Source organism: Arvicanthis niloticus, chromosome 22 (assembly GCF_011762505.2).
Source record: "Arvicanthis niloticus isolate mArvNil1 chromosome 22, mArvNil1.pat.X, whole genome shotgun sequence".
Lineage (NCBI taxonomy): Eukaryota > Metazoa > Chordata > Mammalia > Rodentia > Muridae > Arvicanthis > Arvicanthis niloticus.
In genome coordinates this window covers 15,831,542-15,849,917 of record NC_133429.1, presented here as the reverse complement: position 1 = coordinate 15,849,917, position 18,376 = coordinate 15,831,542, and the positions used below count along the sequence as shown (strand labels likewise).

The following is an 18,376-nucleotide window of genomic DNA, read 5'->3' as shown; positions in this document are numbered from 1 at the left end:
AGGATTGGCTTTTCTATCAAAGACCATATATAGTCCTGGTTAACAGAGGGCAGGGGGAAGGCTGAGTAAGCTCAAGATAGCATTGTACTACTGGTCAAGGGTAGAGAAGCAAAAACAGAATGGTTGGGTTATGTACACATGAGATAGATACAGCAGGGGAAAGAGATAAGAAAAATCTGTCACATCACTGTGTCACATCACTGTGTCACATCACTGGGAAATCAGGAGATCCAAGTACATGAAGTATCAATGTAGACACCAAAAGGAGTCAGAAAGAGGCCATGGGGAATAACACTGCCTGTTCCTTGGAGTACAGATGACAGGGTTCTTTGTGAAAACTGGGAGCCTTAGGAATGCAAAGGAGTTTTTTAACCCTCAGAAAGTGGAGGCCCAGATTTAAAAAAAAAAAAAAAAAAAAAAAAAAAAAAAACTTAAAAAAAAGTGCCAAAGAATCCAACCAGATGAGTGATCAGTAAGTCTTAGACCAAGACTAATAGATAAAATATAAGATAAACAGAATTAAATTCTGGAATTGGAAAGAATAAAATCACACAAAACACTGAAAGTTCAACACTGTAGAAACAGGGATGAAAACAGCCAAGGGTGGGAAGGAATTAAAGATTTCTTGACTGGCTGAGGCTATGCCGCCTTCCAGAATGCTCTAGAGAGCAAGGCTGGCTGAGGCTATGCAGTCTTCCAGAATAGTCTCGAAAAACGACCAACCGTATTTACTGTCATGATTCCATCTGTTGGTCTGTGGAAGAGAGAAGAAAGAGCGTGAGGATAATTCTTTGCAATTTAATTTATCCCATTTTTATCTCCAAGATCACAAGTACATGTTGCTTAGATTTACATACAACTAAAAGTGGTTTTTAATTGCCTGGCTCCTTTATTCTAGAGTCCTTTGAGACCGTGTTGTTAAGCATTGTCTGTGGTGTCTCCACAGGAGGAAGCGGCGGTCTGTGTGGTGACAGAGCACATAGATTTTGTATTACCTTATCTCAGATTGAATCTGCACTGTGGTTATGTTCTAGTGAATAGAACAGACTCAGAAGTAAATCGTTTGTCTCCAGGAACTGTCACTCTGAAGTTGCTTTCGGAGTCGCTGACCAGTGTACTGAGGCTGTAACAATTCTGCTTTGATTTGTCCTCAAACTCTTGGTGGGAGACTTTAAAAGCAAAGACAAATATTGTGAGATTCAAACGCGCTTTTCATTTGAGAGAGAAAAGTCAGTGTGTAGAGCTATCTTTTCCAATTGTTACCAACAAGTATTTCTCTCCTAAGACATATGCCATGATGGTAAGATCTTTGGATTACTCAGTATTTGCCTCCCAGCCATGAAACATCTTCATATTTAATTTCCTAGATCTTATACTAGGAGGCAAGGCTGTTTATCATCAAATCCTATTCCCTATACATCCTGGAAGAGAGAATCCTTAGTAAAATAAGAACGTTATAATGATGACTGAATTTGGAGATGGTCCCATGGCTAAGTGGTAACGAAACCAGACAAATTCAAAAATGAATTTATACCAAGCTAAGTCTCTTCACTATGCTGTATTCTCCTTTCTAGTATAGGAAAGTAAACACTGTAAGAAACTATGGGTGACCAAAATCGCTATTCATCGGTAAATCAGGTGTCCTGTTGGATGTCCCATAATGCACTGGTACACATATGGTAAAAGAATTATTGTGAAGTATAAGCACTCAGAGAATTGGTGAACAGTGAGAAAGACGGAATGAAAGAAAGGAAATGTATCCTAAAAATAATATGTAAGAGACAGAGTTCCCTTTCTCTCATTTTATAAGGAGATATAATATTAGGAAGTTCTGAATCTGAGGGGTTTTGTTTTCATTTTGCTTGATGAAAAGGTAGGATACGAACATCAGGACTAGAGCAACTTGTCTGGAACTCATCTCCGATGTGAAAGTCATGGGGAACAGATAGAACAAAAGGAAGAGGGGAAGGGAAGAAAGCTCCCTGGGGAAGCTGAGGTTCCTGGGAGGGAGTTGAGGTCTGGGCTAGACTTTGGCACAGATGATCCTGGTTCACATACAGCATCTCTCCTGTCCTCAATATCCTCCCGTTGTGATGGTCCCTCCCATATTCATTCTGGTCTCTCCATCTTAACTAAGCATGTAACCTTCATGTCCGTGGACTTGAGGTTTGCCATTGCTTCTCTTTTTAGCATCTGGTGCCTGCCTAATCTTAAGGCATCACTGAACTAATATTTCTGGGTTTCAAATTTCAACTGGACTCTTTGGTCCCCTCCTAGCTGTTTCCATGTGCTTGGTCCTGATGATCCATTCTTTCCCGAAAGTTCCCAGTTCCAGGCTTTCCAGGATGCTAGGTTATTCAGAAGGTGTCTTCCTTATCTGTCTCTGTCATGAACTTGACTAACTCTCTTTCTCCAAGTTTATCCTCTGTTTATTGTCCATTGTACCACATGTGTTGTTGCCCCATGTGGTCATCCTCTGACATGGTTTATAAGACTCTTAAAATAGACATACACCACTCAAATCCCTTACATGACATTTAGAGCTGAGTTTCCAACATCTTGCCCTATGCAACAAGGAACTCCCAACCCAATTATGTACAAACTAACTTCTCATTGTCCCCTACCTTCTCTGTTGGGTTTTGTGACATTGTCATCTACTTACACATCAGAAGCAGAGATATACCAGTCATTTTTACCCTCTTTTCCCAAACTTTGTTGTTTTGAACTTCAGACTAAGGACTAGAACTAGTTAATTTTCCGTCCTAAATATTTCCTGATTCCCCTAATAATGGTCATTCATTATCATCACAGTCTGTAGTGCAGAACTGTTGCCTCTTGGGGTTTGTCTCCTGCTGGGACATCTAAACCATTTAAGTGTCTGATCCATTAGTGTCAAATCCATCCAATACAGAACCTACAGCAGATCAGCTGTGGCAAGTCCAACAGCTTCCAGTGTTTCTCCTCCCTGCCAGATACAGAACAAAATAGCCCTAGCCTACATTCTACCTGAAATCTACCACTTCCTGCCTCTTTCTAGTTTTTTTTCCCTCCTGAGCACTCAGGGCTTCTTCAAAATTTTTATCTCTACAAGTATGTAACAGTGTAGTCTTATACATAGGAACACCATTTGTGTGCATTTGCTATCTATGGTCCTCCAAAATCCCTGTTCACCCTTCTTCCCTGCCCTGTCCCCAGCCCTCTTTTAGTTGACACCATGGTCACATTCTTAAGGGCATCTCCTTTGTGTCTTGTCTTCTTGCCATTCCCAATACACCATACCTAAACTAGGCTGCACATTAGTTATGTGACTGTTCTGCTTGTGTTGGTAGCTGTGAGAAATTTACTTCCTTTCACTAAAATTAAGACTTTCTTAAATAAAAATTTAACCCAGACCTGGTAAAATGTTTGCCCATTCCACTACTGATAAGTGACCACTTTAGAATGCTTATGTACATATGTATTTACCTTTCATCTTCCCCTCTTATCAAGGAATAGTAACTGAGTCACATGGTACAATTATCTTTATTTTACCTTCTTTCCAAGCACATACACTACATGCTACCAATATCTTCTTTTCAGAGATGCCAAAAAGACTAGCTTTTGGCTTGCACAGAGTATCATAATTAAAGTGTCACAGGAAGCTATTTTCTGGATTTTAGATCAGTCCCTTTGACAGTACGAGGCATTGCTTCTCTGTGATTTTGAAACATTTAAAGGTGTTTTCCAAGCACTTTCATTCAGGCATATACATGGGCACATCCCAAGGTAGCTAGTTATAATGCCAGAAATAGGCTTTTTAAAGCTTTGTTCATCCACACTTCAGAAATACTTAGTTTTTTATATTGAAAAGTAGCACACTGAGCACTGCTGTCCTTAAAATATTACACATGCTATTTTCTCAGGAAGAGAAGTGAGGATTATTTTTTTGTTAATGAAATGCCAAACAAGCCCAGCCAACTTGCCAAGCAGAATGAAATCAGAGCATCTTTGGCAGTAGCCTGCATTGCTCCGTCCACACAAATGTTTTGCAAAAATTTATCTTAAGCAATTATAATTTTTTTCTTTTGGCCGGGTTATTTTCAGGATAAAACTGGGGCATTCAGGAATTGAGGAAGTAGCCACGATGCCAGAAACACTCGCAAACACATTCAACAGCACCCGTTAGGATTGTAGCCCTTCAGACCTAAGACTGGTCTAGGATCAACAGTAATATAAATGAAGTGGGAAAATTCAGATTTGAACATCCATTCTCCCTACCCAGGCTTTTATAATATGTATTCATTGTTGCTATCTGTTACTCTGTGTGCCCAAGGAAACAAACACATATCCATGCCTCAGGAACTCACAAATAAAAGTCTCCTTCAAAACAGGAGTCCTCCAAAGAGCAGACCCAAATAGAAATTAGAGACATAGGAACACTTTTCATTTTTGCAACGTTTTGCAATACTTTGCAACATCAATGTTCTGATAACATATTAGAATCTGAACAATTGGTGAGTAGTTTAGCTTTCACGGAAAACATGTTTTCTTCAGTGAAGACTCGCCTTTTATGCTGTGGCTTTTCTAAAACAAGCAGAGAAGACACTTAAACACATGAACATGGCTGGATTTCAATAAAACTTTATTTACACAGACAGACAGCATTTTGTATCTGGCTTCCTGGTTGCTGTTTGCTAGTTTCTCCTTAAGCTCTTTGCTTCCAATAGCAACTCTGGTTTAGATTTGGATTTTAAAGTCACGAAACTCAAGATGGATACTTATTCCACCTTGAGGAGTAAAACTTTAGGATATATTCAAAATAAACACTTGAATCCTTTAAGGCTTATGAAAGATTGATAGATTTTAAGATTTTTCTTTTCTTATGTTTGATTTTTTTTTTTGGAATGGTAGGTTTTTTTTTTTTTTTTTTTTTTTTTTTTTTTTTTTTTTTTTTTTTTTTTTATCATGTCATGTTTTTTATCTTAGTACTTTAACCTACCCATTTTAAAACAAAAAGAAAAAAACTCATTTGCTGTGAACATGAGTTCAGAACAAGATGGATTTACTGTTACTTTCTACTCCCTGGGCTGAAAGTCCTCACGGATGTCATGTTCTGGATGGAGCTTTAGAAGGTCCTGTGAAGGGTCAGTGGCCATGGGCCAGAGAAGGTGTTACTTCCATGCCCATCAGACACAAATATTTACCTGGCAGAGCTGGGTGACCAGCAGGGATAGTTGTAAGCCTGATTGCACAAGACTCAGCTTACACTCAGTGTTCTCTCAGTACAATTGCTAAAGCCTCTGATTTTTGTGTTAGATCAGAGATTAATTATAAAACTAACAATAGCCACAGTGAGATTTGAAATGCACAAAGGAGCTTCCTGCCCTCACTTTCTGTACTTCCCTTCTCACTTCCGCTTCTGTTCTTGGATATAACAACATTGAACAAATTGATTAGTTTTTGCATTACATTCTCATGTAGCCTAGGCTGGCCTCAAGCTCACTATCTAGCCTAGGGTGATCTTGAACTCCCGATCCTTCTGGCAGTGCCCCTCAAGTGCTGGGATTGCAAACCTGTGTCACAAAGCTCCGCTTAAACATCTTGATTTTTAAGTGTTTCACACTTCTCCACTTGCATACTTGTCCGCTTGTAGGTAAAATGTAACTGGGACTATGTTACATTCAATGTTCTATGATTTGCATTCCCACCCAGCCTTTGCAATGCAATCACTCCATGTCAGCAGAGCTCTCTAAACGCCTCTACTCTACTTACAGATGCTGTCATGTACGTCACCACTGTACACTTGACTCCTTCCTGATTGGGTATTGTGGACTGCATGCACTGTGCCTATAACAACATTTTGAATGAGTTTACTTTAGTTAATTAAAGAGATTTTTTTTTTTTAAAAAATCCCCTTTCCCATGGTGAGGAAATGATTATTTGCTTCAATTAAGCTAATTTTACTTTTATATCATTTGAGAATGATTGGCAATGATATTGTGGAGTTTTACAAACACTCCTCTGTGTGCACCTTCTCTTCCTATGGTGGTATGTATTTCTGCATAATTACATAGGTTTAATAAGGATACAACCACACGTTCATGATCATGCATATATACAGGGACAATTCAAATAGCCGAGCTCACAAATGGAGATTATTTTGACTGTAACTGCTGTGACATTGACATCCCAGTAGAGATAGTATGCAGATGTTGAGCTTCCAGAATAGTCTACCACTCTTATAATAATCGCTATATGCTTCCAGCCACATAAACAACGAATGTTTTGCCTCTTGCATGCAGGCACCTTTAAGCTCTCTTCTTTAGAGAGAGTTATTTTTACACTTTCTGAATTTGCTTGCAGCCTTATTATCTGAGAGATCTTTCCATCTATCCCAACTCTGTCAAACTATGACAGAAACAGATGGAAACAGGGGTAGACTAATGTGTCACTCACGATGGCTGAGAGATAAGCTGAGAGAGCAAGAATTGGGTGACGAAGGGAAAAATGTGTCACACTTTCAAAAAAAAAAAGACTCTTCTCGTTCCAGCTATATATAAATATAACTTACCCATTGTAAATGACTAAGGTTATCATTAGCTACAGTAGCACTGTACATATGTCTAGGGCCACATAACTTACAAAGTCCTCTTCGCCTGTTAATTCACTTCATCCTTTGACACTCTGTCAGTCTGACAGTACAGACCTTATTAGTTCCTCCGTGTGTCCCAGCCCTGCGGTTACTTCCTGCTGCTCTTTCTAAACCTGGTACCTCAGATCATAGACACAGGAGAAAACCAGCCAGGCATACCTCCCAGAAGGCATGGCGGCATTTGGCCATCCTGCTTGGGTGATATGTGGAAATCCACACACTGCAGTGAGTTTCTCCTCAGAGATAATTCAAATCATTAAAAACCTGAGGTCAGATAGCTGAAAATTATTGAGGTCATCCTATTTTTTTTTTATGGAGACATGTGACAGCATTAAAAATGGATGGTATGGATTAATTCCAAAAATTTATTCTCACTTTTATCAGAGAGTCACTTGGGTTCCATCCATTTCTCTTGTAAATTAGCCTCCGATAATCATAATTATGACCCTTAGGTGCCATAAGACAATGAAATACCTTCTAATTACTAGGAGGTGTTCATTTGTGTCTTTTTGATATACAGTTTCAAGCATTTTACTGCCTTGTCATTTCTTGAGAATCAGTTACTTATATATGTAATCTGCGCATATGATTAATGTTTCTTATAATAGTATTTCTGTTTTTTTAAAAAGCCTTCTACATAGTGTTGAATGAAGGTGTCCCTCTATACTTCTGGTTAATGTCAATCATTCTGGCTTACTTACTCATTAGTCTTAAGTCCTTAATGAATTAAATAACTATGTTGAGTGACCATAACTATGATTCCATACCATGAGTGATTTTTTTCTGTGTCACATATATGATCAGATATGATATGAACCCCCCAGCATCTTATCAAGTAAGTCTCAGGAACCTCATGCTGCTCAAATACGTTACTCAAAGACAAATAACAATACATGGCAGAGAAATGAAGTTCTATCCACACAAGTCAAAATCTTTCCCCATCAAAACATAGGCTTGTCAGAATTGAATCTTGCGGAATTGATACTGGGTGTTTCAGCCAGCCCCAAGTCTCACTACCAGGACTAGCCTGGTAGTGATCCTGAGCCTCTCAGAGTAGGTAATATCAACCAAGAAATCAGCGGTGTAGGCACCTCCTGTTGGAATCTTCATCGTCGGTGTCCAATGATGTCCTTACAGTACACCCACCTTGGGAGAGGCCCTGCCCATTGCATTGCATCATTTTATGGAGGAAGTTTTATTTATTTTGAGTTGAAACAAGACCATGACATGGCAGGACCCTTTGTAATCTTCCCACCACCCATGTATGATAATAGGAAGCTTTGAAAGGAAATACTGGGACGGGAGTTCTCCATTTATCTTGGATACAAAACAGATTTTTTTTCCCCTGCCTTTGTCTGATGAGCAGAACAGGAGGTGCCCACTCTTCTTGCAGAGTGTGAAATAAGAGATAACTTTGAACACAGCCTTCCAGATCAGCTTCTCAGTCTAATCAGAACCCGTTTTTAAACAAGCTATCCTGATATTAACAAATGACATAGCAAAGTCATCGCCTTGAACACACTCGCTCTTTTGTACGGTGGCATGAGAAGGTGAGGGACATCTCTGAGGAAGCCAAGCGTGGGCTATTAATTATGTGTAAGGAACGAACAGTCCCCGGGAAGCCAGACACAGCTAGAGAAACCAAAACACCGGGCTGACTTCTACTTTCTCATGAGCGACGGCTGATTCCACATGCACATTGCCAGCCAGTAGAAAGCTGCTAACAAAGCGACACTGTGCATCTCTGCTCAGGAATACTAAAACTGAAATGTCTTCTGTATTTATTAAGCACTTATAATTACTCCTGACCTGTCAAGGGAATAGTACTAGAGGACAGGAGAGGAGTAAAATTTTAACATGATGTCAGTCTTTAAAGAATGGAAGGAGTGGCCCCAGAAATGAGGGGGGGATATAGAAAGGAATTCTGTCATCCTTCTGGATAATTTTGAGCAGTCAGGCATAATGGCAAGACCAAGTTTGATGTCACACCATAAGATTTGTTAAAACTTAAGGACAAAGGGGAACGAGAGCTGTGTGGCTTTGGAGTGAGGACGTGGGTCACTTGAGGGGCCTGTTCTCCCTTCCTCTCCACTGACCTTGCTCCTGTGCAGAAGGTCTCATAATAGAAAAAATAGCAGAGCCTAAACAGCAAGATTTCTTAAGAAAAAAATTCTGGTGTCAGTACCAAAAGAGGTGACTTTTGCATCTGAGGGCTTCTGAAGTGTTGTCTCATTAAAATGTATGACCAGAATTAATTCACATTCATTTTGTTAAGAGCCAAATCACCTGGGTTGAATTTGTGTGTGGAATCATAAATAATGAATAATAAGAAATGACAACAGGTTCATGGAGTGGCCAGGAGGAGAGCCATAGGTGAAGCAGAGCTTCTCCAACTCCCTCTGTTATTTTTTTATGATAATATTTTAAACTGTTTTATTTTTGGTGGGCTAGGGAGATAGTTAAGTCACTAACGTCATTGCTTTGCAAGCATGAGGTCCTTTTTGCCACCCACAGGACCCCTGTTAGGAAAAAAGAACCAGGATATAGTGGCACTGTGGGGGAGGCAGAGACAGGATAGGAGGAACCCCAGTGCTCACTAGCTAACCAAATGAATCTACTTCATGAGTTCAAGGCCAACAAGAGACTTGGTAGGTGGTACCTGAAGAATGATACTGGATTTCTTTGAACTTACACACACACACATACATACACACACACACACACATACATACACACACACACACACACACACACGTAAATCTACACATACTGGGATATGCACATACACACATACATACACCCACACATACATTCAAATTAATAGAGGCATACACACAGAGTCTTCACTGTCTTTATAGGAATTATTCTGAAATTATATATGGAATGAAATAAGTAGAATCTTTAAAACGAATGACAGATTGAAGTTTGTAAATGCCTTTCCATGGATTCTAAGTATGTGCTAATAAGGGGGGGGGGAGAAAAAGAAAGTAAGACTTATACATTTTAGTAAGACAGTCTGAAAAGCACATTTAATGGTCTCATGAAGCTAGGGTGGGGAGACAAGACCCAGGATGAGAAGATTCATCAGTGGACCTAAGTAACAGCTGCTCACTCCAGTATTTTCTAGGCCATGCTGTGCCTGGCCCTGTGGTGCTCGGGGATAGAAAGTTAGAGCCTCGGCTCATCTTATCTCAGAGCCAAAAGAACAATATGCTTTGCCTGATACAGATGGCTCATCTTTACAAGTAAGAGTCTAGACTGGAAGATTCAGCTGCTCCTCAGTTTCCTCTCACAACTCAAGGCAGCATTTCCCTTGCCTACTTCTACCCTATTGACAGTGCCCAGTAGATCATACTGTCATCGCTTGCTATCTTAAGGCGTTTGGGCTGAGTTAATATCAGGAGATGTAATGTTTTCCTAAGACTTCAACCACTCCTGACCTCCCAAGGGTTCTAATTTTAGAACTACCCTTGATTGGCAGCTTGCTACCTTGGAGACACACCATCTAGAAAATCAGAGGCTAAGTATTACCAAGACCTCATTTCACAATGAGAGTCTCCCAGAACATGAGGTGTTAGGTCTCTTCTATCTAAGGAGAGGCCTGGATGTTGATGGGGATGGATTTTTGCAGAGATGCCTCTAGGATTAAAAATGGAGACTGGATGACCTTTGTTTCACTCTCTATTTTTCTGTCCTCATCTCAGATGAGGCTGTTCACACATCCCTTCATCAAAACCATAATTCTAGACCACGATGCTGCTTTGTACATCAAGGTTTTCCTTCCCTCAGGTATATCAGAGAATGTCTGGTCTCTGAGGCAGACAAAATTAAGTATAGGGGCCTCTCACTTTCAGCCTCTTGGAGATCAGGAGCTAGTTGTCTCAGCTGACAGCAAGCAATTTACGTAGGCACTTCAGTGCATCCTGGGGGAGTGACCCAAAATAGCATCTCTTTGGGTCTCCTGCTGTGTCTCTGAGCTTTTCATGCTCTCTGGTGGTGATGTCCATTTTAAGACCAAAGCAAAGAAGTTTTAGTCCATTCCGTTTTCATTGTGTTTCACTTACTGTGCACTGTCATGGAAATGGGCACCAAACCTATTATTTTCTCCTAAAGCATGTATTACTCTTCTTTTGGGATGTGCATTTCTCTTTGAGGTTCCAGGGCAACCTTTCCCAAGACATCCATCCATGTGATCTCTAAGAAGTCTAAGCTCTTAGAGCCGTGATTTACAACGTCAGAGTTGCAGTGCCTTTGGCAAACCTTTATCTCCAAAAATATTTACATTACAGTTCATAACACTAAGGAAATTGCCGTTACAAAGTAACAACAAATAATTTTATGGTTGGGGATCATGACATCAGGAACTGTATTAAAGGGTCATAGCATTAGAAAGGTTGAGAACCATTGGCTTAGGGTTTCAGTAAGGAAAACTGCCAAGTAGAAACAGGTATGAGGAACACAGAGTTTCCCCACTCTCAAATTGAATAGTTGTTAAAATTGTGTCACCACTACGCAGATCAACTGGACATGTCTGACTATGTGTTGAATCTGGCTTACGTGTTAAGAAACCAATTAAGCCAGTCATCTTGTCACAGCACCTGAAACCTTCTCTTCCCACATAGGCACAGCTTCTTCTCACTTGTGAGGTAATTGTCTGACATCCTTAGGTGATTCTGACAGATTCCATGATACCCTATGTTCTTGCAAAATGAAACTGAATGACGTCATGTGTAGCTAGGGATGATGATACAATGTTAAATGTGTTGTTCCAGGGCTGGAAAGATTCTCTCTGTCCAGATCTGCCTTTTCTAAAATGTGTACTGCTTTCTCATCCAAAAGATGGCTTTTGGTTGTTAGTGCCTGATCGCAGCCAGAGTCTTGTGCACTTAAACTAAGTGCTCTCTAACGTGCCCTGCACCAAGTTAAGCACTGAGCATAGATCAATTCATGGTATGGTCATTTTTATTCCTATTTTGTAGGCAAGGAAGCCAATTCATGAGGAAATAAAATAACACATCCAGCTTGCACAAGACAGAGCCAGACCCTAATCCCATAGATGACACTTCAGTCAATGGTCTTCTCAAAGGTTCTACGTAGTCATTTGTGTGTGAATGAGAAATAGACAAAAAAGCCTAGTAGTCAGGGCAGATCACAGCATCAAGTTTAGTTCCAAGCCAATTGGCTCAATTCAGATATAGATAGATAGATAGATAGATAGATAGATAGATAGATAGATAGAATGAGAGAGAACAGTCTAAAGAAATCACCCTTGTGTTTAAGTCTCCGGAAATCAAGAACTTAAAGATCAGTGACCCATGTCTGGGCAGTGTGAGCATAGAAATTATAAAGAGCCAGGCCACCTGTATTAAAATCCCAGCTCCACCACCTGGATGCTATGTGATCCCAGACAAATGATGTGCTGCCTCTGCGATTCTGTCTCACACGGAGAGTGAGCATGATTGTCTTCATTCTGCAAGGCTGCTGTGCTATCCACAACTTCAGGTGGGCAGATTTGGAATAGTGCCTATGGTAGAGTTAAATGCACTGTACGGTGTTTGCTTTCCTGTTATCCTCATGATCAGCTCAGAGGATGTGGTGAAGAGACTGGCAGTGATAGAGGTTCTATGCATTCAGAAGCTCTCAGGACTTTATATAGGAGAAGATATCAAATGTAACTCCTGATAGATGAACGTTAGTGACTATGACTATCTTTAGCTAGTCTGGAACAGTGGTTCTCAACCTGTAGGTCCTGACCCTGCAGGAGTTGCATATTAGATAGCAGATATTTACAGTATGATTCGTGGCAATAGAAAGATTGCGGTTGTGAAGTACTAATGAGATAATTTTATGGTGTGGGGGACAGAGGGGTCACCACATCATGAGGAACCCATATTAAAGGATCATAGCATTGAGAACTACTGTTCTAGAACTCTTTGGCTTTAGTGCATTGGAGCTGAAAGTCAAAAGCTAATGGAGCAATGCATTGCATGCCACTGTGGGTAAGTTATACTTTTGCACCTAGCCAAAGGGAATTCAACACAACATATAATTGCATGATTTTCAAACTGAAACAGAGAGACTGGAACTTTATTTTGAAAGCCTGAATCTTGATCTAGGCAAATTATTCAGTTAACAAAATGCTTGTTGTATAAGCATGAAGACCCAAGTTCAGATCCCCCGAGCACACGTAAAAAGCTGGTATAGAATATGCGCCTGTTAATCCCAGTGTTGGAGAGACAGACACGGAAGGATCTCTGAGGTTTCAGGCCAGCTAGCCTAGTCTAATTCATAAGCTCTAGGTAAAGTGAGAGACCCTCTCTCTGTCTCAAAAAGAAAAGATGGATAGTGACTAAGAAAGATACCTAATGTTAACCTCTAACCTCTACACATTCACATACGTGGGTGAGCATACCCACACACTCAGACATGAGCAAACCCACATACACGAGAAATTTGGAATCTTGACATGTTAGAAAGTGTTACATATTTCTATATGCAAAAGCCGAGAGACTAAGAAGCCAAGATGTATCTTGATAACTCCTCTTAGGAAGATACAGTAGCATATCTGCTATCTTAAAGATACGATTGAGTCCCACACATTTAAGCCTTCACTTCTGTTTTCTCCAAAGAATCAAATTGGATGCTAGGAAGTCCTTAGAGGGCTTTCATGAGATAAGGTAGATTTTATGCCTTTAAGGCAATTGGACCCAACTCTCCCAGCCCACCAATGGGAAAGGTTGGCAAAATGCCAAAGGTGATTAGCGTTGTTAGGGTGGAGTATGTTTGGGTGGTTGAAATGGAAAGCCTATAATTTTATAGCTATTAGTACAACGTTTCTGCTAAAGCTCTTTTTTATTCTAAAATTTGGTTGAAAGAATCCTAGTACTCAGGACAATTCTAGGCCACTCTGTTACTAGAATAGAATCCACCCAGACTTGGTACTGAGTCATGACAATGCAAGTCATCAGAGTGTAAATATTGACCCCAGATTATTGGTTACCTTTGTCCCAGTTTCCTCTTTCCTTCCTTCCTTCCTTCCTTCCTTCCTTCCTTCCTTCCTTCCTTCCTTCCTTCCTTCCTTCCAAGAACAAAATTGTCTTTTGTAAAGATCTTCCTGTATAAATAAAGAGGTAGGGTTTTGAACTGAATACTAACAACTTATGAAAGATTGTGCTGTCACTGTATGGTTAAGGTCCACGTGGAGCCATCATGTGTTCCCATCCTGGTAGCCATCACTTGTGCCAGACGTACACATGTTCTTTTAGCCCCTTTAAATTCCATTCTAGATGAATGCACTATAAATGCATTAGAACAACAATCATGTGATGGTTTTGTTGTTGTTGTTGCTGTTGTCGTCATGGGTCACCCTCCTGTGATGCTTAGTGATGTCATTACACTTGGGTAATTAGGTGCAGGAGTGCCTCGTGACCATCCATGGGTCAGCTATGTGGACTCTAGCTGCCAAAGGCGCTTCTCCTTCTGAACAGAGCGCTTTGCTCAGCCAGTGTAGACATGGCCTGATAAACAATGGAACTTCTCCCTTGAGAACTGGAGTATGGATTGATCTAATCCTTTAACTGAACACTGTGCACAGGTTTGATGAATGGTTGAAATGACTGCATTCTAGTAAAGTGGATCCTAAATTGACAATAATGGGATGTGTAGCATAATTGATAATGAACTTGAAAATGGAGCACTGAGTGTTGCAAAAGCTAATCAAGGGACTATTGAGTCAAAGTTTTCACGTGAATTTAACCATATGTGGCAGGGAGGTTCCTGCAGGCTTATATCTGTCAGGTCTGAACACTAAACCTGTCAGAGTCACTTTTTAGCCTGGTCATGTCACTTTTAACCAAGATATCACCTACCTCATGAGAAGCAACCTTCCTTGAGTGCACCTACCTCCATTTTATTGGGGATGGCAAATGCAGAGGAGATGCCTCTGTTAACAGCACACTTTTATTTTGCAGATACTCAGGCTGATGAAGTCAAGAGGTGGTTTATCAACAGCACAAGCTGGCTGCAGGAAATGTATTCAGAGATGCCCCAGATTGTCTGCCCATGGGGACTGAGATATCTCTGAGATTTACATCAGGTGTGTGCAGGATGCTAGAAACATGAATTGTGTGGCTTGCTTGCTTTTTCTCTTTTCTTTCTTTCTTTCTTTCTTTCTTTCTTTCTTTCTTTCTTTCTTTCTTTCTTTCTTTCTTTCTTTCTTTCCTTCTTGTACTTAGGCCCACCAAGGAAAGTGGGGGAAGTTGGTGGCTTAAGTCTTAAAGCACGCCACAACATTAAAACACATTCTCCTAGGATTTGATATATTCCATCCATGCTTTCCCAGACCCAAGCTTCTAAGTTTTAAATTTTAAAAGCATGATCATAGTTTTTCATATAATAAAAACAACTTGGTTTTGGAGCTAGCTTTTTAAAAAATTGAGATTTGAATTTTTTTTTCAATTGTCTATTTCCTTACCGGGGGCGGGGGGGGGGGAGAATATTATTGGTCATGAGTTAACTGTGAGAAAAATATTACCTCCAAATGCTCTTCAAAATAGATGCTCACAATATCTTTAAATGGTTGTTAAGTGGTTCAGATGCTAGCAAACACTAACAGCTTCAGAAAATACAAACTGTGTCTCTTTAGAAGATCAGGTTGTGCGTGATAGCCTATACGCTTCATTTGTTCAGCATCTCCACAGTCTTTGTCGCTGTATTTTGTTAGAAAGGAAGGAGAGGCTGTTTCTACAGGTGCCATAGAAAAATCGATGCCGAGCCACGGCTTATTGGATCCCATAGAACCATGGAGACTTGGCAGTGAAATTCTTCCAAAGGTGAGTAGGGGCATTGATTTTCCTTCTCATGCCTGAAGAAATATGGCACAAGGAACAGAGACTAAATTTAGATTGGAAGCAAGTGCAACATAATATTTTACTTAAAAAAAAAAAAAAAAAAAAAAAAAAAGAATGCGGTAACTTTTCCTAACAATAAGTGTGGAAATTCAGCGAACACACGAGCTTATAGATTGGTCTCAATCCGTTTTCTTAGATTTGCTTTAAAAAAAAAAATTGTTCTTGGATTTTTTTTTAAAGCACAATTGTTTGACATTTTATCTGTAGTTCAGATTCAAATAACGAAATTTTGGTGGAATATTTGGGTCCTGTAATATGGAAGTCTCCCTATTAAATTCCTGATATGAATACAATAATCTTTCAGTTTCTATGGAGAGCAATCTCATGATCCATGTCATCTCACTTAAAAATAGAAGCCTATCATTACCCTTCACCCTTAAACTGTATTTTCCCATCTAATCTGTGCTACGGCCTTTAGACGCATACTTACTTGCTTGTATGTTTACATTACAGTTTCTTCTGGATATCAAAGAGTTGAAAGGAAAAAAAAACAAAAACAAACCAAAGCTGTTTCTAACTTCTTGGATGTTGTACTACATTGCTTGGCATTCCATCTGTGCAAGCAGAGGTGTTCCTGGTTTGGGAAGTATAAATTCTGTGGGAAGTCAACTGGAGGACGTTTTACGCGTCACTCATCCTATTATGAGCCGGCTGCTCTTCCGTCTCTCGACAAGGTAAGAGATTTATTGTGAAATGCCTGCAAGAAGCAGAGGATGCTGGATACTAGCACAATCTGCTTTCAACGTGTGTGTATATTTTAGGAGTTATAATGAAAAATATTCAACTTGTTTTCTAAACAACTGGAACATTGCAGTGATTAAGCTCCTGGCATACATGATGGCAAACTCATCTGTTCCTGGAGGTGCCTGTGTGTTCTGTCCCGGGGCCTGGGTTCTATAGTGTTGCCTTTCTCCTGAGAGGTTGTGTAGGGAATTCTTTTATAAAGCATTTGAGCAGGGTTGGTGATCCAGGAAGGTAGCATGTACATATCAGGGTGATTAGGCTTAAAAGCAGAAAATAGCCAAATTGCTACTTTAATTACTATTTTAAGAGACATACTTGAATTAGACTCATTTGTGCAATTAGAAATTGATTATAAAATGTCAAAATACAAAATGATTATATATATATATATATATATATATATATATATATATATATATATATATATATCTTTTTCTTAGCCTAAACTTTTAGATTGGCTGAAAGCAATCTTTGCTCAAATTTGGACCACCTAGACAGTATTCTACTCTGAAAGTATCCCTGTTCTGTGTAAGACCGCCAACTAGAAGGGCAAAGAATTATTTATAAAACAGCTGAAAGTGAACGTCTTTGGATTTCCCATTTAATGAGGTAAGATTTTATCATGTGTCATGAAAGTGCCCTGATGTCCCCACTGTCTATCATGCTTCATGTGCCTTGTCTGAACTCCTTTGAAATGTTTACAGTTAGTCTGTTTGATCATTATGTCTATATAGAAATCAAATTCTCATCACTCTTTTCCACTTTCTTTAGCTTGTATAACTCAGAATATCATGTGATTTATAAAAATAAAATGTAAATGCTGTATCTTGAAGCTGTTTGGGGCAAAGGACCTATTATTACTCCTTGTTGAGGTTTAATGACTGGAGTTCTTCCAAGTAAGCAAACCAATGGCAAATAGCATCCTTTCAAGTGCTCTGAGGTTAAAACCGGAAATAGAGACTTTGTAATGAGTGATAACCACATGTAACACTGTTCCCATAATGGAGTGTCTTAATGAGAAAACTAAAATGTACAACCACCAAGGATGAGAGGATGCAGAGGCTAGGTGTGGGTACAGTTCCTGATACGTGTGCACACCATGCAGAATGTGCTAGTATCTAGTTCTCTTCATTTGGGATGCATATTGTATAGACCAAAATGAAAACATTTCTTTCCTACCTATCAAGAACACTAAATTGGAATCTTTTGTGAAATACTAAATATTTGCTACCTATATCTAACCAGTATGATGCAGCCATTTTGATCCTACGTTAAGGAAGACTGAGGGGGCTTTTCAAGGTGCATATTTCCTAGATGATTTGGGGGAAGTGGCATTTCATTGAGGCATACTTATCTTCAGTGTGCAAGCCATCTGAGATGCCAACGTGGCAGAGCACAATGTCTTTGAGTTGGAAACATGTTATTTGCTTGTGTCTCGTCATCCTTTGGGTTTTTTTCTAGACTCCCCCCCCCCCCTTTTCTCGTCGATGTTTCCATTGTATTCCAGTTGGCAGCTAAAGGACAGAAGCAGCAATAAGGCTGCCTGGCTACATTTTCATAGTGCCACCAACCGAGAGTTAAGCTGACAAACATTTTGAGAGCTCGGCCCATTTCATTCCCAGCAGGAAGGCAGGTAAAAGCATTTCTGTATTAAAATACGCATTTTGTTTCTTTGCAGTTTGGGGTTTAATTTTTCTGATTTGCCTGTCAGGGGGAGAAATAGCAGTAAGCTGGAGATCAAATGCCTGGGGTATTTAATCAAATGCCCAGCAACTCCCGATTACAGGATACAGAAATTTCACTTTTAAGGGTTACTGTGGTGAATTTTGTCAACTCAAATGGGTGCCCCCTTCTAAACAGTGTGGAGTTGGACTACTTCCTTCTCCACACCAACTGAACAAAATACACTGGAAGAGTTGCAAAGTGTTTTGATGATAGCTACTGGGTTATTAGAAACTAAATGTGTTGCGTAAAGATTCTCTTTGCAAATGTATATATGTACATAATGTGCTTAATGGTTTTTGATCTATGAGAGTGAGACAGGACTGTGTTGAGTTGATTATGATTTCTTCAGTGGTAAATGGGGGCCCCT

The 18,376-nt window shown here is 39.8% G+C and overlaps 1 protein-coding gene across 12 annotated transcripts in view; it reads left to right on the top strand.

Annotated features, from left to right (window-relative positions):
- Nucleotides 1-18,376, top strand: part of LOC143436077 (uncharacterized) — a 93,277-nt gene that overhangs the window by 13,987 nt on the left and 60,914 nt on the right. For 5 of the 12 annotated variants that reach the window (XR_013106302.1, XR_013106296.1, XR_013106299.1 and 2 more), the window contains 4 exons: nt 14,602-15,462; nt 15,994-16,214; nt 16,725-16,893; nt 17,792-17,917. Coding sequence is in view for 3 of the 12 variants with exons in the window: in XM_076919991.1 (XP_076776106.1) it covers nt 14,693-14,726; nt 15,320-15,462; nt 15,994-16,214; nt 16,725-16,737 (411 nt within the window). In the remaining 9 variants the exon portion in view is untranslated. Of the gene's footprint in view, nt 1-14,601; nt 15,463-15,993; nt 16,215-16,724; nt 16,894-17,745; nt 17,918-18,376 lie in introns of all 12 variants that reach the window. The other 7 variants (XM_076919991.1, XM_076919990.1, XM_076919989.1 and 4 more) reach the window with 5 other exon arrangements.